The 24,987-nt window shown below is 45.1% G+C and overlaps 1 protein-coding gene across 1 annotated transcript in view; it reads left to right on the top strand.

Moving 5' to 3' along the window:
• The window catches only part of HPD (4-hydroxyphenylpyruvate dioxygenase), a 105,250-nt gene extending 84,893 nt beyond the window's left edge, over positions 1-20,357 (top strand). Inside the window, exons 11-14 of the mRNA XM_078667542.1 lie at positions 3,012-3,083; positions 18,426-18,548; positions 19,979-20,095; positions 20,184-20,357. Of these exons, the coding sequence (XP_078523668.1) occupies positions 3,012-3,083; positions 18,426-18,548; positions 19,979-20,095; positions 20,184-20,294 (423 nt within the window). The 3' untranslated portion in view covers positions 20,295-20,357. The remainder of the gene's footprint in view (positions 1-3,011; positions 3,084-18,425; positions 18,549-19,978; positions 20,096-20,183) is intronic.
• Positions 20,358-24,987: the final 4,630 nt, after the last annotated feature.

Below are 24,987 nucleotides of genomic sequence, written 5' to 3'. Positions count from 1 at the left end.
GGCTCCTGCAGGTGGCGGGTAGCCGGCTGAAACCATGGAGCCTTGAGGCCCTCCACACAGTCCCGGGGTGAAAGATGAGAAAGAGGCAAAATAAAGGTCAGAAACGAGCGGAAAGAAGCAGAATATAGGTCAGAAACAAGCAGAAAGAGGCAAATTAAGGTCAGAAACGAGCAGAAAGAGGCAAGATAAAGGACAGCAACAAGCAGAAAGAGGCAGAATAAAGGTAAAAAACGAGCAGATAGAGGCAGAATAAAGGTGTGAAACGAGCAGAAAGAGGCAGAATAGAGGTGAGAAACAAGCAGTAAGTGGCAGAATAAAGGTCAGTAACATGCAGCAAGAGGCAGAATAAAGGTAAGCAACGAACAGAAAGAGGCAGAATAAAGGTGTGAAACTAGTAGAAAAAGGCAGAATAAAGGTCTGTAATGAGCAGAAAAAGGCGTGATAATGGTGAGAAACGAGCTGAAAGAGGCAGAATAAAGATCAGAAATTAGCAGAAAGAGGCAAAATAGGGGTCAGAAACAAAGCAGCGAGAGGCAGAATAAAGGTCAGAAAGAGGCAAAATAAAGGACAGAAACGAGCAGAAAGAGGGAAAATAAAGGTCAAAAGTGAGTGGAAAAAGGCACAAAACTAGGGATGGGCGGTTAACCCCACTCAGAAGACAGCGTTTTGCCACTTGTGCTCTGTTTGGAATGCAAAGTTTGCCAAAAACTCCCCCAACCGGGTGCGTAATTTATCGGCGTGCTCACCTCTAGACTTCATTTGCAGAGTGGTTAAGAAAGAGGGCGGGGCCTCTGATGAGGTCTCAGCAGTCCCCTGTGGGGGGACTTACTTTTGGTAACAATAGGGGCCCCCAGCAGCCAAAGGGACTTCATCCCCCAACCAGTAATGCTCCAGGAGGCTCATTTGCAGAGTGGTTGAGAAAGGGGGCCCGGCCTCCGACAAGGTCTCGGCACTCACATTGTGGGGGACTTACTTGTGGCAACAATAGGGGCCCTCAGCAGCCAAGGGGACTTCATCCCCCCAACCAGTAATGCTCTAGGAGGCCCCTTTGAAGAGTGTTTGAGAAAGGGGGCTGGGCCTCCGACTTAGTCTCAGCAGAGGGGACTTACTTGTGGCTACAATAAGAGTTTTTGGCCCCCAACAACCCTCAGCAGCCAAGGGAGGTTCATCCCCCAACTAGTAGTGTGCCAGGAGCCATGCTTGTAGAGTGGTAGAGAAAGGGTCTCAGTAATCCCTCTGTGGGGGGCTTACTTGCGGCAACAATAGGGCTTCTTGGCCCCCAACGACCTTCAGCTGGTCAAGGGGCGTTTATCTCCCAACCAGTAGTGCGCTAAGAGGCATGTTTGCAGAATGGTTGAGAAAGGGGGCCGGCCTCCAAGGTCTCAGCAGTCCCGCTGTGGGGGACTTACTTGTGGCAACAATAATGGTTCTTGGCCCCCAACGACCCTCAACAGCCAAGGGGACTTCATCTCCCAGCCAGTAGTGTGCCAGGAGGCCCCTTTGCAGAGTGGTTGAGTAAGGTGGCGGGCCTCTGACAGTAATTTGGCTGTGGGGGACTTGCTTGTGGCAACAATAGGGGTTCTTGACCCCCAACAACCCTCAGCAGCCAAGGGGACTTCATCCCCCCGCCAGTAGTGCACCAGGAGGCCCTTTACAGAGCGGTTGAGAAAGGGGGAAGGCCTCCCACGTGGTCTCAGCAGTCTCGTTGTGTGGGATAAAGCGGTGGCAACAATAGGTTCTTGGCCCTTTTAAGACAGTCGGCAGCCAAGGGTACTTCATCCCTTAACCAGTAGTGCACCAGGAGGTGCGTTTGCGGAGTGGTTGAGAAATGGGGTGGGGCCTCTGACTTGGTCTCAGCAATCACGCTATGGGGGACGTACTTGTGGCAACACTAGAGGGGTTCTTGGCCCCCAACAACCCTCAGCAGCCAACGGAAGTTCATCCTCCAACCACTAGTGTGCCAGGAGGCACGTTTGTAGATTGGTAGAGAAAGAGGGTGGGGCCTCCAATGAGTTCTCAGCAATCCCGTATGTAGGAGACTTACTTTTGGGGACAATAGGGGTTCTTGGCCTCCCACCACCCTCCGCAGCTAAGGGCAAATCATTAGGGGTGGCGTGCAATACTCCGTCCTCGCATGAAACTCAGCAAAATTTGGCCCCGTTTTTCAGTAACCCAGGCCCACAGAAAGCGAGCAGAACTCACTCAGGCACTCCTTTCAACCATTCACAGAACAACTCGGATACTCTCTCAGCCCCTCACAGACCCATTCACTTATGTCTTCATTCACAGACGAACTCAGACACGTAACCCACTCACAGACATAGTCAGACACTCATACGCCCACTTACAGAATCAATCCTACTCTCTCACTGAGTCACAGATCTACTCAGAGACTTGTGCACCAACTCATAGACCCTCTCAGAAACTGACCCACCCACTTACAGACCCACTCAGGCACTCAAATACCCACTTACAGCCCTACTCATACTCTCTCACACCCACTTACAAACCTACACAGACACACACATACACCCGCCGAGACACTCATGCACTCACTCACACACTCTGTGCCAAAGGTTTGTGGTCACAGTTAGGAAATCACATTTTAAAAACCTTACAAATTCACTCAAAAAAACAAAGGTTACAGGGACGTTATAGTTGGGAAATAGAATTAAAAAAAACCATAGAAATTCACTGAAAAATAAGGTTACAGATATGTTATAGTTTTAAAATAGAATAAAAAAACCTTGGAAATTCACTGAAAAAAACAAAACTTTGAGGGATGTTGTAGTAAGGCTCAGATTTCACTTCACCAGAATCTGTGGCAGGTAAGTCTTTCCAGGCTTGCTTGCGTGTACCTAAGCTCTCACTTGTACCAGGCATCAAACGAGAGTTCATGACCGGCATGTGCGCCTACCCACATTGCCTTTTGAGATTGTGGTGGATTGACATCATTCAAACGAAATTACATCAATGCCCTAGAAATAATGCGATGACATGTCTTGTTTTAGGAATTTGTTGATTACTACGGAGGACCCGGTGTTCAGCACATTGCACTGAATACGTCTGACATCATTGCTTCGGTAAGTGCTGAGTTTTGCTCTCTTTCTCTTATTCGGGAGGTTCAGGTGTGTTTCACTTTGGCTTACCATGAGTAAAAATGTTTGTCCCATTAAAACATGTTGTGATTTAAACCTACTTTTCAATGGTTGACAGATGAGAAAAGAGCACTTGACTTGTATTGTTACCCAAGTGTTCTGATAGTCATCCCCCTATAATGTATACTCAATCAGAACAAATGCTAGGGCACCATTGTTCTATGTTAGGTTCCCTATGCAGCACTAAAAATGGCCCTCGAGAACAGCAGCTACCAATAGCATTGGCAGTTTTAGCCACCCGGGCTCAAAGTGACTCTCCTATGAGGCAATGTAATTGGTGGCACGCAGGACTAATGACTGTGCCTTGTTTGACCTGTATGGAGCAGAGTGTCCTCCGGCTACAAGCTTTCCCAAGTGCGAATGCTACCTCTCTGGCAAAGGCGATCTGAACCAACAGTCTAGAGTACACTCACCCATGCAGGGTAGATAGCACCTTTGGCAAAAGAGATCTCACCTGTGACCTACGGCTAAGATGGAGAGCGTTCCCCAAATGGGAAGCATTCAGCTGCTCTGGGACAGTCAATGTCACCCAGTGCTAAGCCGCAAGCCTTCTCCAATGTAGATCACGCAGCCTGTGGCAAAGGGTGTCTCACCCGGACCTAAGCTCGAGATTCCCACGCTGAGCATGCAGCCGCTATCGCAAAAGAAGTCTAATCCAATGCTGAGCCGCAGAGCTTTCCCCAATAAGAAGCATGCTCTGGCACCGTAGATCTCACCCACTGCTAAACGGACAAGAATTTCCTAAACACAGAGCATGCAGCCCCTCTGAAAGGGTATCACACGCTGATCTAAGCTGGCATCATTCCCCAATACAGAGCCTGCACACCTTCTAAGGGGTACCTCACTCAGACTTAGGTATGCGACTTCCTACACTTAGTTCAGAACACATCTTAAGACGTTGCTACTCTCCCAGGCATATGAGTAAACTAACTACCTTGTTGACGCCGCCTCCCCACATGCATTTAGCGCCATGAAACCGCCTGGTGTACGAACGCTTTACAAAATCTTTAACATAACATAACACTCTGATCTAAGCTGGCAACATTCCCCAACAAATAGCATGCACACCTTCTAAGGGGTATCTCACTCTGATCTAAGCTGGCATCATTCCCCAACACAGACCATGCATACCCTCTAGGGGGTACCTCACCCTGATCTAAGCTGGCATAATAAGGTAATGCTAGCACAAAATACACAGAGCATTCAGCCCCTCTTAAAGGTATCCCACTCTGATCTAAGATGCCATAATTACCCAACATTGAGCATGCAGACCCTCTAAGGGGTATCTCGCTCTGATATAAGATGGCATCATTCCCCAACACAGAGCATGCTCCTCTTCTAAGGGGTATCTCACCCTGATCTAAGCTGGCATCATTCCCATACGCAGAGCATGCAGCCCCTCTTAAATGCATCCCACTCTGATCTAAGATGGCATAATTCCCTTACATTAAGCACACAGTCCTTCTAAGGGGTATCTCATCCTGATCTAAAATGCCATCATTCCCCAACATTGAGCATGCAGACCCTCTAAGGGGTATTTCACTCTGATCCAAGCTGGCATTATTCCCCAACATTGAGCATGCAGACCCCCTAAGGAGTATCTCACTCTAATCTAAGATGGCATCATTCCCATACATAGACCATGCAGACCCTCTAATGGGGATCTCACTCTTAATCTAAGCTGGTATCATTCCTCAACATTGAGCATGCTGCCCCTGTGAAAGGTATCTCACTCTGATCTAAGCTGGCACCATTCCCTAACGCACAGCATGCTGCCACTATGGCAAAGTGCATTGTCACATGGTGCTAAACTGGTAAGAACCCCCCAATGTAGTCCCTATTACAAAGGGAGTCTAACCCACTGCTAGGTTTGCTTAGTTTTGCCCAAAATGAAGCACTCAAGCATGCAGCCCCTCACGCAGAGAATCTTACCTACTACCAAGCCAACCCGCGTTCTCTCAACACAGAGCATGCAGCTCCTCTACAAAGAGCATCACTCCAAGCTGGACAGCATTTCACAAAGATGGACATGCAGCCACTTCCTAAACCAGTGACCAAGGAGGCTCTCACCCAGCGCTAGGCTAGAGAGCATTCATTTGGCAACGGTTTAGCGCCTAAACAGCGCAAGCATCCCTCGCCTCTGTAAACTTTAGGTTACTCCCCCTCAATATTTGACTTGTGTCCTACTTCCTTGTAGGTTTCTTGAGAGGTTTATCTAATCCTGGTCTTTGGACAGTCCCAAGGGAGCCGAGACAAATACTCAAAGTAATTGACACAAAGTGCATGTTGTTTCTCATTATAACCTTTTACTTGGCTGCCTCTTTCTTAGCGATTGCTGTCCCTCCAGTCCCTGTTTTCCGCCGACAAATCACATATATCATAACTGATCATCTGCAAGGTAGGACTGACCTACAGGGCAATCAGCCAGTGCCCTATGGGCGGGTCTGACCCGTCAGTGTATGGGCTCCTTGTGGGCCGATTTTTACTGATGTTTATCTAACAGCAATCATTACCTGCAGCAAGGTCAAATCCATGCAGTCTCCCATACTTTGCAAAACACTCATACAGCATGTCTTTACAAGTTCAACACCATCCCAATTTGAAAACAAGGGCCACTTTTTTAGCTTTATAATTCACTATTGGGGGCCAGTTTTTTTGGTGTCCGGGACTTTTTTCAGTCCTAGTCCAACTCTGAACATCTGCTCTGTTCCACTGCTGAGGGTAGTAAGCAGCCAGCCACAAACATCTCAGTTGAGTCATTATACCCTCTGAAATCCAGATGTTTCAGCAAAGTGGCTTATCTAGAGTTATCTCCTAAAACCAAGCCAAGAGGATACTGTCCGTGGCCGTTCAGGCTTGAACCACATGTTCAGTGTTCCTGTCTTTTCTCTGCCTCTGAATCATCAACCACAGTAAGTCCTTTGGGAGCTCAGTGCATTCTAGGGTCCATGCAAGCTGATTCATAAGGAGTTTACCTGTTAAGCCTGGCTTTAATTGAGCACTTCTGATAAGGTGCTTGCCTTTATGTAGCTTAGTGCGCATGTGCCTGATTCACCAAGGCTTTGTGTATTTACGTTCAATGTGATACACAGATTATGTATTTGCACTTGTAGATAGGTTTACTCCTATGTACTTTTGTGTATGAGTAAATCTTCTCCCAGGGCTAGGGAGTGGGTGTTCCAGGAGGAATCTTGGTACAGGGTGGTAATGTATTGCTGTCAATTCCAGTAGCACTCATTTAAACCTATATTTATGTGGCAGAGTAGGACCAAATTATGCAGCAGAGTTGACTAATTTAGGCAGCAAAAAAGGCAAATTATGCGGCATTGTGGCACATTTTGTGCTAGTATTACCTTATTATTTTGGATTTTTTTACAAATGTTAGCACTTTCTGGACAAAGGCTTCACCTCAATGGAACCACTTTGACACCAACATTCAGTAATAAGTAACAGAAAGATGACCAGTTAACCTTTGCAAAGGGCCTTCCATTGCAATCGATCAATCCGCTTTTGTAGAGCGCAACACTGCTACCCCTGGGGGTATCCGGGTGCTGGGGTGCGAGGTCCTCATGGAAGAGTCAGGTCTTGATTAAACGGAGGGAAGACACAAGCAGACGAAGGCAAAACAGAGGGCAGAAAAACTAGTGAGCAGAAAAGACAACACAGAGCAGAGGAGGATAAAACAGAGGGCAGAAAAACAAGCAGGAAAGGCAAAACGAAGAGCAGAAACGGCAAAACAGAGCAAGAAAAGAGCAGAGGAGGCACAAACAGAGGGCAGCAGTTAGACAGGCAGCACAGGGTAGTGGACTGCTGGCAAGCTGGACAGGAGAACTGTCGCATGGAAAGCTGGCATGAGACTACGACTGTGTACAGTGATATATGATGCCAGCTGATTGTAATGTATGCAATATTCATTTGCGTATAGTACAAACAATGTAAATGACACCACCTGCTCCCCTTCCCGCAAAATCCCCTTCCTTCATGTCTATGTTATCTGTGAGCTGCCGAATTTAAAAAAGAAAAATGCAAATAAAGATATTAAAAAAAAATAATTTAAATGGAGAGCTGCTCATTGGGGTGGTGCTGCAGTCTCCATTAAGTAGGTCCTGGGGGGAAGGGTGAGGCACTGGCTGTTGGGAGGAGTGAACCAGCGGGAAGAGGGAAGAAACTAGCAGAAAGGCAAAACAGAAGGCAGAAAAACGTTAGTAAAAAAGGTAAAACAGAGAAGAGGGCAAAACCGAGAGCAGCAAATGAGCAGAAAGGCAAAACAGAGGGCAGAAAAAAGAGCAGAAAAGGCAAGAAAGAGCAGAGAAGGCACAAACCGAGGGCAGCAGGTAGACAGGCAGCAGAGGGTAGCGGACTGCGGGCAGGCTTGACAGGACAACTGTCGCAGGGGAAGCTGGCACGTAGACCTGCTAAATGGGGTCGTGCAACAGACTCCATTTAGTAGGTCCTGGGGGAGGGCGGTGTGCTGGGTAGCAGGATGAGGGAAACAGCTGGGGGAGAGAAACAGCAAGAAGAGTTAAGAATTTAGCAGAAAAGGGCTAAACATAGGGCAGAACACGAGCAGAAAGGCAAGACCGAGGGCAGAAAAAGAGCAGAAAAGGCAAAACAGAGGGCAGAAAAGGAAAAACAGAGCAAGAAATGAGCAGAGCAGACACAGAGGGCAGCAGGTAGACAGGCAGCATACGGTAGCAGAATGCGTGCAAGCCGGACATGAGGACTGTTGTTGCAGGGGGAGCTGGCACGCACCGCAACATGTATCACCTCGTTCTTTGTAACTTTTGACCTGTTTGGGCTAGAAACTATTTTTTTTCCGCTGAAATCTGCAGATGATGGATTATGTTGCAAATGTGTCAAATCCATAATCATGCAATAAAATCTGTGGTCTTAAAAACACATAATTCCAGTGGCCCTGGTGTCAATTCTGTTGCAGGATAAGAACGGTAAGGGAGCACCAAGTATGAAAAGAACATCACCATAACTTTTTTGAGGTGTACATGAAAGACTTTATCCATGGGAAAAATAATTCCTCAGTTTCTATTTGGATACATATATGTACGCTATTTTGATCACTACATGGGATCCCCAACTGTTGCAGGTTCCTAGTCATACTCCTGGAAACTATTGCAAATTCCAAATGCATTGGAAATGTACTCAAAATGTATGAAGAAACTTAGCAAAGCAGATTACAGCTTTTTTTTTATGGGGGCCAGGCCCTTTTTTAAGGTGTTATTGAAGTTGAAAGGATTGTACATGGTACATTCCCAAATACAAAGATCCACAGATGCCCAAAGACTCAGCCAGCTAAGAAAAATGATCTACATAGTTGGACAGAGCTTATACAGCAGATATGTGGGGTATTGCGAGTGGGGTCAAGATCGTCCGGGTAGGAGCTCTTGGTGAGAGCTCCGAGTGCTGGGAATCCCGTTTTTGGACTGCAGCACCTCCACCATTGCGAGCAACGTAACGCACAAGTAACTGGAGTGGCACAACAAGTAACTGGAATGAACGAGTAACTGGATTTGAGCAACAATATCTTCCTACCTGGTTGGCGCTGCACGAAACCTCCAGAGCAGAGGAACCTGGACACTGGGGATGCCGGCGGTCCACCGGAGGTGTCCAACTCGCCTGAAGTGATCACCGATACTAGCGCCGGACGTCGTGGAAGTGGACTCGGATCGGCTGCCGTCACCCGAGGGACTGACCGCAAGAGGCGCCGGAAGGACAACTGGAACCCTATGCGGAGCAGTCCTGCCCGCCTGTAACAACCGCCGTGATCACCCCGGGTGTCCCGATCAAGTTGGGCCATCTGCGCACCTGCAACCACCGGCACCGCTGGGCACGTCCTGAGCTCAGCAGGAGATCTGCGGGAGCCCTCGACGATGACCGGTCGGTAAGAGCGGCTGGAGCAGGGTCCTCATCGGAGGGTCCTCCTGCCTGCACCGGCCTGCACCGGACCGACGACAGATCCCTGAGCTGGTCGATGGGTCTGCTGCAGATCCTGAGGAGATTGGCTCCGCTCGGGAAGTCTTCCCCCGTCATCTCGGGCGATCAGCTCGATCTTGAGAGGGGGCGCTTACAGGGAGCACCGCGCATAATCAGTCAGCTGGAGCTGGATCGAACCGGGCGGCCCGCAACGATAATAGACACCCCCCATGCCCCCCCCGGCTGCCACAGGGAACTAACAGGAGCAGAGCTGCAGCATGTCCAGGGACGCTACGATTGACCGCCTGAATTTCTCACAAGGTCGGTACACAAAAGGCTACTTTCCTAACACTTTTGTGGGCTCTCTCTCCCGCTGCCCGGATTTCCCAAAGGACTATCGCCGTCCAAATAAAACTATTTTCGCCGACTGGACTGCATCGCCATTGTCTCCTTTGTCTAAAATGGCGGGGCCATAAAGGGAGCAACAAACAAGCAATAAATTACACCACCGCCCCTAGTTGACCGTGAGTATGCATTCCAACTAGATCAAGGGTCACCTAAACTGAGATAAGTCTCTTTCCTCCCCACCAAGCAGCAACTAGGAAGCACCAACATAGAAATAGGACTAACTCGCCCTCAGTAGAAAGGGAAACTGATCTCTCCGAATACAGACAACAACAGACAAAGGACTAATACTGCTGCCTTATATACTATTTTGGCAGCCATCTTGAACAGCTTGCTGAGCAGCAGAAATTGTAAAAAGGTATTTACTTCACCACACTCGATCACATTGTTTACCTCATCTGTTCAAAATTGTCTGGGGACAGAAAACTGTAGCAATAACTCCCTTCCCGTACCCCCATTTTGGACCAGTAATTTTCACTTTAAAGTGACCCTACCCTAAGAACTGGACTCTTTGAGACTAATCTCATCTACAGCGCACTTTCACTTATCTATATAGCTACACCTCCTGTGATTGAGTGTATACCTTTATTGCAGTATTATACTTCTACTTGTGCCTTGGATATATTTACCTGCACCTAATTTACTTTGCACCGATCGCTACCTCATACACTTCTGGCTGCTCATTAGTGTCACTTGACGCCTTAACTTGCTGTGGGCATATGTATGTATTTTGCTACAGTATTTCATCAGTATTATACGCATATCTGATTATTATATATTTGTGTATGCTGCTAACACATATATTTTGATCTCTCACTAGTGCCTCTTTTGACCCATGTAACATATTGTCTGCATTTATCTCTTTTGACCCATGTAACATATTATCTGCATTTACTTGTAATATATTGTCTGCATTTATCTGTGCTCTTGTATATCTCTTCTGCTCACTCTCCCACACCCACCTTTACGCCATCCTAACATGGATCACTGCGGCAAGCACACATATAAAATAAACTACCCACCCGCACTCACAAAAAAAGACGCCAAACGCTTTAAACACAACTTCCTGAGGTCCCACCCTGAAACACCCTTTGCCGACACCTACTTCTCACCGGTAAATGGATCCCTGAACACTGATATCATCTTCCACACCGCACGCAGAGCTCAATGGAGAAAAGCGTTCCTTACCTTACTCAACGTCTCCACCATCAGGAAATCCGCTCATGGACTAACACTCTCCATCGCACCATCCAAACTCTTCCCAGGCAGTACAGCCATTACTATCTACAATAACGGGATTGTCCTAATTCAATCCACAGACAGGAACCTGGAACTACTCGACAACCTGTTCCCCACTTTCAAAGAGCACCTCTCCAACCGTCGGACCTCCACACATACTCCAATCCAACTGAACCAGAACTCCTCACTTCCAACTAACGTCTCAGAACGACCCACCGCCTCTGACCCTCACAACTCGACTCTATCCCATCCCAAATCCCCCCACTTTCTCCACCCCCGCCACTCCCTACACTCCCGCCGCTCCTAGCTCCCCCTCCTGCCTTGACCTCTCTCCCCCCACTCCCTGCTCCCTCCCTCCTGGCCCCCACTCCTCCCTCAACATCTCCCCCCCACCCTCTGCACTCAAACCACTCCTGACATACACCCCTCCCTCAACATCTCCCCCCCCACTCCCTGCACTCCCGCCACTCCTAGCCTTCACTCCTCCCTCAACAGCCCCCCCCCCATTCTCTGCACTCAACCCATTCCTGACCTACACCCCTCCCTCAACATCTCCCCCCCACCCCCTGCACTCCCGCCACTCCTAGCCTTCACTCTTCCCTCAACCGTTCCCCCCCCACCCTTAGCACTCCCACCACTCCTGGTCCCCACTCCTCCCTCAACATCTCCCCCCCACTCTCACGCCCCATTACTACACTTGCACCCCCGCAACGACCAGTCTCAACACGTCTCGCAATTGCCTCACCCCACCTGTCATTGATTACCCTTCCAATAACTCTAACCCCATACCCAACGGCACGCTGGACACAATCATGACCACCCTCCTCCAAGTGAAAGAAGAACTCCACACGCTCAAACAGTTACTCCTCACGCACACCGAGCACCCCCCCCTCACCACCACTTCTCAACGAATCAACAACTCCCCCTCACATCCTAGTCACCCCTTACATGGAACCTCTATCCCCTCTCGCAATACCTCCAACCGGCCTCAGCGCACTAACAAGACACATCCTACTCGCTCCTTACATTGGACCTCTATCCCCTCTCGCAATACCGCCAACCGCCCCCAGCGCGCTATCAAGACTCTCTCGGACCGCGACATACACACCCTACTCAGCACATATGTCCCGGCAACCCAAAACAGCTTAGCCACCACACACATGTCCATTCCTACGATTCTCTCCAACCCTATCAGGCAACCCACGCTTAGCAACAGAGGCTCTGTTCCCAACAACCTCACTAAAGTCCCTCTCACTATAGACCCCTCCACCTGCCCTTGCACCCCCAGACTCAAATGCACACTTCTCAACTGTAGATCGGCCCAAAAACACTCGTCGGAGGTCGCTGACCTCATCTTGTCTATGAACCTTGACCTGGCCATACTAACTGAAACATGGTTAACTGAATCCTCCAATCCTATCATGGATATCCTAGTCCCCCCCAACTACTGCATCACTAGACTTGACAGGTCCAACAAGACAGGTGGCGGAATCGCCTGCATTTACAAGAGCAACCTCTCTATTAATAAGGTCACCGCCCCTTCTCTTACCTCCTGTGAATACTTCTGCCTTGATGTCATCAGTGAGAACAAACCTGTGTGCTCACTACACATCATGTACCACCCCCCGGGGGACAACCTCGTCTTCTCCCAACAACTCATGGACACAATGTCAATCAACGCAGGACGGCAAAACACACAAATTTACCTTAGTGACTACAATCTCCATTGGAATGACTGCAGTGACGCAGTAGTTAATAGCCTCAAAAATTTCCTTAACGCTTCTGACCTCACTCAAATTTGCAACACCCCGACACATGACAAATGCTCTATCCTCGACCTTGTCATCTCCAAAGAAGACACCATTCAACTTGACTCAATCCAACCTTGTGACTGGTCAGACCACCATATTATCACATTCCTTATCAAGGAAAAAGTAAAACGCATCCCGGTGCAATACTCCATGCCCAAAGTTTGGAAAAGAGACATGAGGAAACTCAATCCAAACTCTCTTCCCCCTAACAGCTGCAATCTCCTACTCCCCCCTACCGACGTTACTGACGTTCAGTACCTAACTGACCACTATCTCAACTCCATGGCCTCAATAATCAATGAGGCCGCTCCAATGCAACTGAAAAGAGTATCCACTAAGATATCCAACCCTTGGTACAACGGGAGTCTCAATGAAGAGAGACGGGCTATGCGAACGGCAGAGCGCACCTGGAGATCGGTTCCCTCGACATTGCATCTTAAAACTCTGAGGAAAAAGAGAAATGCATACTTCAGGAAAATAAAACGCTCAAAGTCAGAGTTCTTCAGACTCCAGCTAGACCAAGCAAAAAACCGTCCAAGTAAATTGTCCGAGCTAATCCGATCTCAATCTAAGGAACAACCCCCAGCTGTCGACATTATGAGCACTACTCCTTCCTGTGAAGATTTCTCAGCTTTCTTTAACAAAAAAAGGACAATATAAGGAGCGACCTCCTCAATGACGCAAGCCTTTACTCAATACCCAACTGCATAACACCCAATAAACTAAAAAACAAGGCGACATGGTCATCCTTTGACACCTACTCTGAAGAAGAAATTGACAGAATACTCAGCACCCTAAAACCATCCAATCACCTCACTGACCCTCTTCCTGCTAACGCCGTAAAAAAAAGACTTCATCCCTTTGCTCCTCCCACTCTGGACTAAAATTATCAATAGCTCACTACAACAAGGAACTATCCCTGACTCCCTCAAAGTTGGACAAGTTACACCTTTACTGAAGAAACCAACAGCCGACCCCACTGATCTAAGCAATTACCGTCCGATTACCAACATTCCCACTCTCGCCAAACTTTTAGAAAAATGCGTCCAACTACAAATGACAAAGCACATAGAACAGTTTGATCTCCTCAACCCACATCAATCAGGCTTCCGAGCAGGGCACAGCACTGAAACAGCTATGACTCACATAATTGACGACGCCATCCAAATCTTAGATCAAAATAATACCTGCCTCCTCATCCTTCTTGATCTCTCTTCAGCATTCGACACAGTGAAACATGAGAACTTACTCGAACTCCTAAAGACAAGAATGGGCTTCTCTGGGACTGTGCTTCGTTGGTTCACCTCCTTTCTACACAACCGGTCTCAAAAATTCAAGAGCAAAAACTTGATGTCTTCCCCAGTACCGGTATCGTTAGGTGTCCCTCAAGGATCCTGCCTATCCCCTACTTTGTTCAACCTAGTTATGGAACCTCTCACCACCCTGCTACAAGCATCCAATGTACACTTTCACATGTACGCCGATGACACTCAATTATATCTCAAGTTACAATCCCCCAAAGACATCCTGAGTCTGAATTCAACTATCAGAAGCACCCAATCTTGGCTGGCCGATAACCACCTCAAACTCAATGCTATGAAGACTGAGTTCCTCCTTATCTCACCTCCCACGAAAATATCTTCCGCACAAACATGGCTTAAGCACCTAACAGCACTCAATGTCCAACCGACCATCGTGGACTCAGCAAAATCTTTAGGCATAACACTTGACACCAACCTCAACATGCAGCAGCATATCAGCAAGGCAACTAAGGGGGCGAACTTCCAAATAAATACCTTGAGGAAACTTAAACCCTTCCTCCCAGCAAAAGACTTCCAAACCGCAGTACAAGCACTAGTCATTCCTCGCATAGACTATGGCAGCGTGGCCCTCTGCGGCCTCCCACTAACTACAACTGCACCCTTCAGAGCGTCACTAAACGCGGCAGCAAGACTCATCACTGGATCAAAAAAACATTCGCATATCTCCCCTGACTTTAAATCCTTGAACTGGCTGCCTCTTGAAGTCAGAATTCAGCTGAAAATTGCCTGCATGACGCACAAGGCTATACACCTGAAATCACCCAGCTACCTCACTCATAAGTTGACAATTTCCGGCGGGTCCAGAACTATCAGAAGTACAAACAATCTTCTGCTGAAACCGAGAAGATTCCGGAAGGAAAAAACTTACAAACGCTCCTTCTCAGGAATGGCGCCTAGGATCTGGAACGCACTTCCTCCTGAAACCAGGCTCATCTCCTCCTCCCTTCTTTTTAAGAAAGAAGTCAAAAATATCCTTATGGCTAAATACACTTGAACAATTACGTTTGATTTACAATGCGTCGATCAGTATTACCAGTATTATATTATTATATAGCCTATATATTCCTATGCACGTGTGTTTTGACTTGTATTAGACTAAAGCTTAGATTCTTGCTCCCTCATATCTGTATTTTTCTCTATTTCTGTATTATTTACATTGTTTTGATGACCCAAGCTCCAACTATGCCATGCTACCTCATACCTGTACTATATGTAATATTTTTGCTATGTACATGAACTTGATGATCTACCTCCTTACTATGCCTCCTGTTCCCCTACCCTTCCACCTGCCTTTGTAAAGCGCTCTGTTATCTGCAAAGATCTTGTTCGCGCTATATAAAACTTTCAAAATAAATAAATACAAATAAATAAAAAATAAATGTCTAACTGAATAGTGTCTCAAATATACACAAATGTTGAATATTGATGTTATGTGCACTTCACCAGTTCGCACCACCACCTTATTATCAGTGATGGGTCTTTTGTCCAGATCGCTGATGAGTGCTACCAAGAATTCCCATTGTGGAAATAAATTCTTCATGATGTAGATCAATCGGTGATGAAACACAAAAAAGTAGTTGCATTTTAGCATTAGGAGTGTTTTTTATATTATCATCAATTTCAAACAAAAGCACTACACTGAATGTGCTCATCTTAGGATAATTGACAAACGTTTGTATATAGGTGATTTGTCTTGCCAGGTCGGTGTAAACCACATTTGTATAGTTGCTTGTATGCTGAAGCTTGTCTCATGCAGAAAACATACAAAAAAGTGATGGATAGGAATGCTTGAATTCATCTTATACACTGGTAATTACTCAGGCCGCATCCTAGTCCATTGTTATTTAGCACAGCACGCCACCTCAGTTTGAACCCTACGATATGCAAATCAGCCTTGACCCTGCTGCAATAAGAACAATCCAGCCTAGGTCATCCCTGACCCAGATTCCAAGCATCCCAAGACTGGCTTTCGACTGGTTGGGGCTTGTCAGTCTGGTGTAACTTGGTTCCAATGGCAGAGTGTGCATTGGGCTCTTGTTTGTGCATACCCATCACACTGAAATATACCAACAAGTGATGGATGGAATGCTTGAATTCATCTCAGCCACTGGTAATTACTCAGGCCACGTCCCAGTTCATCATTAGTTTGCACACCATGCCAGTTTGGACCCACCCATATGCAAATCAGCCTTGGCCCTGCACCAATAGGAACACTCCAGCCCAAACTCATATGTCTTAGGGTGGCTATGGTCCGGTTCAGGAAGACCTGGTGTAGTATTTCAAGCTTGACTGTTCCTATTGGAGAAGGGTTCAAGGTTGATTTGTATATACTTTGGCCCAAAAGAGGTGGCACAGTGGGTAAAAGAATAAAGGGTTGGATTGCTACTCTGGAGATTGCCAATGGTTAGGATTATTGCAAGCATGCCTCCCGCCCCCCTTTGTGAATTTGACTCAGCGTGTCTCATGCAGGCATTATGACTGGAAGCATGAATGGCAAGAATAATTCAAATAGCTTTAAAGTAATTTCCTCTCTCAGATCCCCTGTCTTCTGAAAGCGATCGATTCTTGTGTAGGTATGGTATTGCTATAGCGCAAACCGAGCCAAAAGACAGCAGAGTGCTGTACATGGTCCAAGGCAAGCTTAAAGTAAGCGAGTAATAAGAGAGGATTCTGTGTTGCGGGTGGTTAATGTATTTTTTTGTACTAATGAAATACCCATACAGTGAATAAAATTAACGGTATACTCTCCATTGATTCGCTGTTCATATATCATAAGGAAAGAAAGTTTAGGCTTATTCTTACTAGAGGGAACCATTGCCCTTTGTATTAATGAACCTGAACACCAGCAGTACAAAACAATATTCACCCTCTTTAGGGCTCATTAGTCTGGTATAGCTTGGTTCCAGTGGCACAGTGTGCATAGGACCGACCGGTGGGCATTCTCGTCAATGATGGCGAGATTTACGAACATAAACTGCCTTTTATTAGCCGTGCTCCAACTCAGTTTGTGAATAATTGAATGTGTACAAACTATGAAAAAAAACAGACATTACATTCATCATGGAGTTTTCAAAAGAAAAACACTGTCTCCTTCTGGCACCTTTGGCATACCCAGAACCAAAAAAACACCAATGTGTGAAAAGCAGAAAAAACACTTATCTCTCCTAACACTTCTACAAGTTACTTGAATCATACTTGGGGCCACTAGAATTATCAGGTAGAGGTGGACCAAATTAAGTGGTAGGGTGACTAAATTAAGCAGCAAGAAACAGCAAATCATCTGGCATAATGCAGTTTATTTTATGATACTATTCCTTTCTCATGTCATCATTTTTGCACAGATTAACACTGTCCAGGCAAAGGTTTCATCTGATTAGTACCAGTTTTCTACCCAGCTACATAATAAGCAACAGAAAAGGGGACCAGTCACCTTTCACAAAGGGCCCTTCCACTACACAGCAATAGGTGTCACTGCTTTCTGGTCACTTTTTGTTACTTTTGAGCCAGAACTTTTTTATGTTAAAAACTGTATACTATGCAGCAAATAATGAATTATATGGCAAATGCGGCAAATCCATACTTTTGCGGAAAACACTGTAGACACAAAATCACATTATTCCTGTGGCACTAGTCATAATTTTTCAACAGACCACTTTGACTCCGGACAGCGAGAGTCCCTGAACTCTAGCAGGCACCCAGGTTCTGAACCGATACAGGATCATGGAGGGGGTGGAACTGCACTTTGCAAATGTATGTAACATAACAATCATATAGCCCCAAATGTTGGGTCTGTTGTCTTCTGCTTGGTAGAAAACATTACAGAAAAACTACTTTAGAGCTTTAACCTGTAGAGCTGGCCTTCACAGTTTGGCCCTAGGCCTCAAGCTCAGTTTTTAAAAGCAGCTCCAGCTATGGTGGCTGTGGATAGGTGAGTTACATACATTAAAGGATTGATCTGAAAGCATTTTAAGTAGATATGGAGTTAAGCATAGTAAATCTGTTTACCCACATATACTTGATGATACAGTGGTAGTCTATTTTCTGCACTCTATACTGTGACATACAATTAATTATGTTAATGTGTACTTTTAAAACACACTTATGCCATGGCCATGAGCTCTGTACTTTCTTTAATTAAAAAGATTCATGTTGAGCATATGCATCTGAAACATCATGTTATCTTTTCCTCTCTCCCCGTCTCGCTCTCTCTCTGGTGGCCTCTCATTACACTTTCTGTCTCTAGTGGTCTTACTCGTTGGTTTCCCGTCTCTCTTTCTCTTTACCTATTTTTTTTTAATACTTTAGTTAGACAATAAAGTCTGTCAAAGTGCCTAAAATTACCTTTCTCCTTTGTTCTCTGCATTCCTCTTGCTCTTCTTTTCTGTCTCAAATTTTCTGTCCATGTAGCTTTCACTCTCTGACTTGCTCTAATTCTCATGCTCTCTTGTTCTTTCTGAATGACACCAGGAGTCTGGGAATCATTAGCATCTGCAAGAGAAGATGAAGTGGGACTAGAACTTTACTCAAATTATGTTAATCAAACTGGAAAATCTATCTTCCAGATCAGAAATCTCAAGGAACGTGGTATGGAGTTCATGTCGGTTCCATCAACCTACTATCAAACGCTGCGGGAGAACCTTAAAACCGCAAAAATTCAAGTCACAGAGAATATTGACAGGCTAGAGGTAAGTTGCATCCGCAGGGCCTGATCCACAAACTGCACTTTGTAGTACATTTTTTAATACTACAGTAGTATTTAAAAACTTACTACAAAGCGCTATTATGTGGTAACTGACATTTCTGAGCAAGTTTACTACTTTTTGGTATTCACAAACTGCACTAAGTAACTTACTACAGAAGTTTAAGTTACTTCAAAAGCGCAAATCCCTACTTCCTTTACTTTCCATGGGAGGGTGTTGCAGTACCAGTGGGTGGTCATGTGTAGTGCTTAACTTGCTACAAAAGTGTACGTTTAGTACAAAAGTACGTCACTACAAAAGATCAGGGTGTGAACACCGAAAAGTAGTAAACTTACGCAAAAGTGTAAACTAGCTCAAAAGTGTAAGTTACCTTTGTGAATCAGGCCACAATGTGTATACAAGTATTCTTCTGTTACTGTACATTACGTGTGGAGGTCACCTGCTTATTTCTGCTTAAATTCTATTGGCAGGGGCTTCAAACATTTCATTTAGTTATCCATTACTACACTGTCTAGCCTCAGAACAAAATAAGATAACGAGGAGTTGTGCACTTAAAAAGAATGAGCAAAGCAGTTAATGCGTAGGTTGTGGCCTATTAACGTGCTGGAAGGCCTAGGTTTTCATATTCTAGCTCAGGATTTGCAGTTCAATCTCTTCAATGACACTGATCAATACATTGTTGTCTAGGATGTATCCTAGTTTGTATGACATTACTCTTTTCACTCACTGCTAGACTTCTGTCCTCCTTGTCTTCTGTAGCCACTAGGCCATCTCTCTGCAGCATTTTACTAGCTGTCTTAGTGTCAGAATTTCATGGAGAATAGGGGGCAACTACTTAAAAACATCAGGCAAGGTTGGCACCTCACCTTATTAGATTAGAATTTTACCATCTCATGTGAAGTAGACTTTGTCATATTTTAAAAGTTTTGAATTAACCTAAAGAGATGTGATGTGCTTTATAAAACTCAGTAATAGAGTACTAAGGCCCTGATTTAGAATGTGGCAGAGTGGGAGGACTGCCGTGAATCGACAGCCCTACTGCAGGCATAGGTAGAGGAAATGTAGAATTGCTTCCACTTGCAGGCAGAAAACTCCCTGTGTGTTGAGCTATTTATTTTCTATACTGAGAAAACAAACTGCCACGTTGGGATGTTATTTTCGCAATATAAAAAAGGTTTGCCCTGTGTGTGCTTTCCACATGGCTCCCACTTGTCCAACCTTCAGTTCTGTGAAGAGAGCCACAGTAGTGGTGGCTGCCTGCCCAGCACAGACCCCCCCCCCCTCCGACAGGTAGCCGGGGATCTCTCCACAGGGTGGATTGTCCTCTGCCAAGGCTGTTGAGGCCATGGCAAGGGCTACCCTTTCAAGCCAGCGGGCGGTCTATTGCATTCTAAATTGCTCTTTCTGTAACGCAGGAGTTGAACATCTTGGTTGACTACGATGACAAAGGGTATCTGCTCCAGATCTTCACCAAACCAGTGCAAGACAGACCAACTCTGTTCCTGGAAGTCATACAGCGTCATAACCACCAGGTCAGCAGTCCAGTATCTTTTATAAAGCATATATTCTGCCTGGGAAAACAAAATATTCTCTTAACTATAAACACTACGTATTTTGCAGGGATTTGGTGCTGGGAATTTCAAGAGCCTGTTCAAAGCTATAGAAGACGACCAAGAGGCGAGAGGCAACCTTACCGTGTTGACACCCAACGGAGAAGCCGAATTTATCTGAATCACAGCCTTGACTAAATTTGGATTGCAAAATACAAATATATTATTCTTAGAGGAAACTTCACTTATTCTGTGTTGTGAACTTTCTGTGATGTAACGTTCCATGTGAGATTAGGATTGTGCTGTGTTGCTCTCTTTCCTTGTGAATTTCTTGACGATCAAGCTTAAGACAGACAAGAATGGAAGGATTTTGAGGCTTGATGAACTAGAAAACCAGGTCTTGCCCTTCCCATTCACCCTTTCTTCAGTTCCTCTTTTTCCATCATGTGGCTAAGCACAAGAATTGTAATGCTGAGTAATAATTGTAGTGTCAAAATAGTTGGGTTTTGGCAGTAGGGTGGCCATCACACTCCATGTCATCGCATACACTGTTTCCAGCTCTGGAATTTTGTGTGACAGTTGAATCCATTCTGGGAGTTGTTGGACTACTACATCTTATGATAATGATTTATAGGTGAAAAGCTGCATATTGGAACAGTGTGTTTGACGACAATGAAGTGAGGGATGCAAGGTTTCAGTACTTGCCAAAGATAGGGGTCTGGAAAGATTTGTACATGTGCTTCACAGAGGGAATTTCTTTCTTACAAGGGAGTCTGCCACGTGTCTGCTTGAAGTGTGGTTCGCGGCTGTACATGCCAGGCATCCTTGCACATTAGTTCACTCATCTCTTCCACCAACATTCCACTGCATGGGAGACTCCTCACAGAACTGTAAGCTGTATTAAGGGTCTACGTAGACAAAGGAATTACATTTTGGTGTGTTATTTGAATACTTTTTCCATTTGCGGGTATGATTTTCTTTGAAAGTTTACTTCCTTCTAGAGGGTGTCCTGAAAATGTGACATGGATCCAGTCCATAATTTAGCATCGGTATTCCAGACCAATTTCCATTCCCAACGAAGCGTGGCGATGTGAGAGTAGGGACAAAGGGACCTGTAATGGTCACGATGGAAACTTTTCCTTTTACTTTCTTGCTGTTCTGAGTTAGACGATTGAGAAGCACTTTTAAAGGCCATCATATGCCCACTACTTCAAGAGTATTCACCCCTAGTTCGACATCTTAGCTGTGCGCCACAGTCCAGGCACTTCCCCCCACTGAACCATGATCTCAGATGTAAGATTTATACTGATCTAAATTGAATTTTGCTGAAGAGGTCACGGTAAGCACACAGACCACTTCTGGATCTTGTTATCTTTACTTCATGAAAGCAAATAACTCATCCATGTGGGCCAACTCTTGCTTTGTCAAGATGGGTAGAGGCAGATTCCTTCCACATACTCATCCAGGTATGAGTGAAGGCTTTTTTATCAGCTTATCTCAGATGGAGCAAGATTTTCCAATTTTGTAGATTTCCCGCCATCCCCGAGGTAGAATGTATGTGTCTAAGAGAAAAAAACAAATTCTGGTGTGCCTACTTTCCTCAACTCTCCCAAGCCTTTGCTCCATTGTTAAAGATGGATGATGAGCTGGACTCTTCCCATTGACAGGAGAAGCTGCAACCGCAAACTGAGCTGACATGGATCCCATTCCTACAAATAGTTCCTCTTTGGGATTTTCATACTTCACTTCTCATCCTGAGTGATGGCTGTAAATTTTAGGCACAAAAAACCCGTGGAGGAAATAAAATTAGGTTGTAGTATTACTCAGATCATTTTTTGCCCTGTTCAGCAATTTTTCTATCGGAATGGCAATAAATATGTGGGTTTGGCCTTTCCAATTGGTACTAAGCTTTTCGCATGGTTTACAGTACGCAAAAGTTTCCAAGTAATATCTGCAATAGTTTTCTCGGGGAAAAAATCCACGGTGCAAGCGATTTGTTCTCAAGTAGGACTGTGAAATGGTGGGCTACACTAGCTCAGGTTATTCCAAAGAGAAGAGGTTTCTTCCAGAACAGAAGACTCCAGGCCCAATATTGAAGCAAGAGCAAGTTTATTGCATTCACTGCCTTAGACATAACACCTTGAACCAGTTCAGAAGGAGGAGTCCTGGTTAATGATTAAGAGAGTGTGTTGGCCATAGTGATCAGGCCGCAGGAATAACCAACCTTTTCTAAAGAGATTTAATAGCTTTACAGGATTCAGATTTGCTAAAGATAATATTCCAAAACTCTATTACGGACCACAAACAGCATATAGAATATTCGATTTTTTATACTGTGAGCAATGGGGTCTACATTGGTAAAATGGTTCACTGGATTTTGTGCCTGTTGTAGAAACGTGTGTGTAATCTGCAGGCCACAGGTTTGAAACCCAGCAGAGCCGGTGTGCCTCTGCCGAACACCTGGCAGAGGCAGAAACATGAGCACAATTTGAGTAAACATGTGTTACCCCAGACACTGACTAGCAAAAAGTTGAAGCTCTATACACATTATTATGGATTATTATAGAGCAGTAGCCAGTAAGCTACTATGTTCATGTTATAAACCATTCTCAGATATGTGATGGAGGCACCTGGGAGCCAGTGTTAAGAAAGTCCTTTTAAGAGTAGAACTTGTAAGGGAGATACATCAATGAAGTTACAATTACATATTAAATTAAATCACATTGATTCCCTCTATGCATTAAACGTGCTAAAACTTGTTTAGAATGTAAATCCCTTTAAAGCACCTTGTCAACACCTTTAAATAAACAATTTATTTTGGCCTTTTTTTATTTGCATCAATATTTTCTATATGCTTCAATATCATTCTTTCTGCTTTTGAAGAGAAATGTTTTACACAAAGGACGTACTAAGGTCAAAGCTTGTGTGAAATAAAAAATCTAGGACTGCGCGAAACTAACCTCCTAGGAAAATGCCTGTACCCGAGAAAAGTAAAGAGCAGACTGCTAGTATCTTGGGAAAAACATTAAAACATTCACTTGTTTCTGTGGTTTAGTTAAAAAAGCATTGAAGAAGAAACTGCTAAATATGTAGATTAGCTGTATAGAGAATGTATATTCCTGAATATTTATAGTTAATTCGTAGTTATGATTTGCTCTTCCATATCATTTGTTTTTGCGATTTGCTAATCATTTTTTTAACAATCTGCTAAATTTTGTACTGAAGTTTCAAGCCTACCGCCCAGGTTCTTCATTCAAATCTCCTGCAGTTCGGTCTAGTGCGGGGTCTCCAAACGTTTCCGTCGTGAGAGCTACGTCTGATCAATGAAAATCATTGTGAGCTACTGAAGGCCAAGCAACTCGTGCATTGAGACCAGAATGCCCCTTGCTCAGCTTAATTGACGTTAAAAGCCCAATGTCCACAGAGCCAGACGCTATGGTTTGAACAAAATACTTTAACTAGGGGCACTATGGCAGGGCTGACATGTTTGTCAGTGAGAGCGTGGTCTTTGGGGATGTATGAACGGGCTATATATGTACAGGTGACTGAGAGACTGTCGTGTGTCAGTGGTTCCCAAACTTTTTCGACCTGCGTCCCCCTTGACCTACTGGCCACGGCTTCCCATTATGTTACTTTTTTTGGGGGGGATGAAAATAGTTGGAATTAAACTGAGAAAGGTATCATAAACATGGATGTAATTATGTGTGATAGAGCCCACTAGCCGTTTTGCAAGTGATACAGGTCACTCACAATATGAGATGGATCTTATAGAGAACCTTTCCTTTAACCCCTCCCATGCTCATGAGCTCGTCATGAGCCACGGTGGCCGTGTGCTCATGACAAGCTCAGCTCGTCATAACGGTCTGAACGCTCGCACGCGGGGCTAATTCCCCTGCTGTGCTGAACGTTCTGAAGAAACGGGTGTGGCCGTGACAAGCTCTGCTCATCAGGAGCACACGACCACCGAGGCTCATCACGAGCTGAGCTCGTCATGAGCACCGGGGCGCTGTGCGCGCCCCCGCCCCCCAGCACAGCGGGGGAATTAGCCACGCAGGCAAGGGGTTAAATTAGGACTATGATCATTAATGCTATCCAGTGAAAATAATGGAATTAAATCTTCATAGGTATCTGGAGGAGTGAAATGCAGAGAGTCCTGCAAAGTCGGATCTAAGTTAATACATTCTAGATCCAAAAGTATTACATGGGGAGAACGTATATGTGCTGTAAAATGGCCATTCAAGCAGGACCACATCCTACAGCCCTGTTAGTCTCACTGAAATAAAAACAAGCTGCCATGTAATGTGCTTTAGACTATACGTTTGATAAGACTGAGTTGATGCTGGAGACACATTTTGCAGTTTATCCAAACATAAGGAGTGTATAAACATGAACAACAGGAGGATAGTACTTATTTATTTAAAGGTTTTACAGCGCTGGCTCGACCCGGGGGTATCAGAGCGCTTTACAAGAGTATAGATATACAGGAATAACACAATTGTCCATAACGTGTAATTCAAATAGGATAGATTGCACAGAACAAATAGAATAATACGATTTACATATGTCAGCGGGGCAAGAAAGAACTATCTGGATTAAAAAAAATGGATACAGGTAATCAAGTTTTATACAGTAAGTATCCATATAGGAATCAGCAATGCGTGTCAGCTTGTTCAAACAGGACCTAATTGTAGGTAAACATATAAAATAACTTCATATAAGAGCGCATGCCAAAAAGAACTGAACTAACTGCTGTGCTTAAATGACATGTAAGAGAAATTTGCCAACTTCAGATTTTTTTTTTACGTAGTCTACTGAAAATCACGACAGGTGAACACCGGGGGAGGCTGAGTCACCATCAGGTGCCAGGCAGGACA

This window comes from Lissotriton helveticus, chromosome 11 (genome assembly GCF_964261635.1).
Source record: "Lissotriton helveticus chromosome 11, aLisHel1.1, whole genome shotgun sequence".
NCBI classification, from domain to species: Eukaryota; Metazoa; Chordata; class Amphibia; order Caudata; family Salamandridae; genus Lissotriton; species Lissotriton helveticus.
The sequence above is the reverse complement of the archived record's forward strand: the minus strand, read 5'-3'. Positions and strand labels throughout refer to the sequence as shown.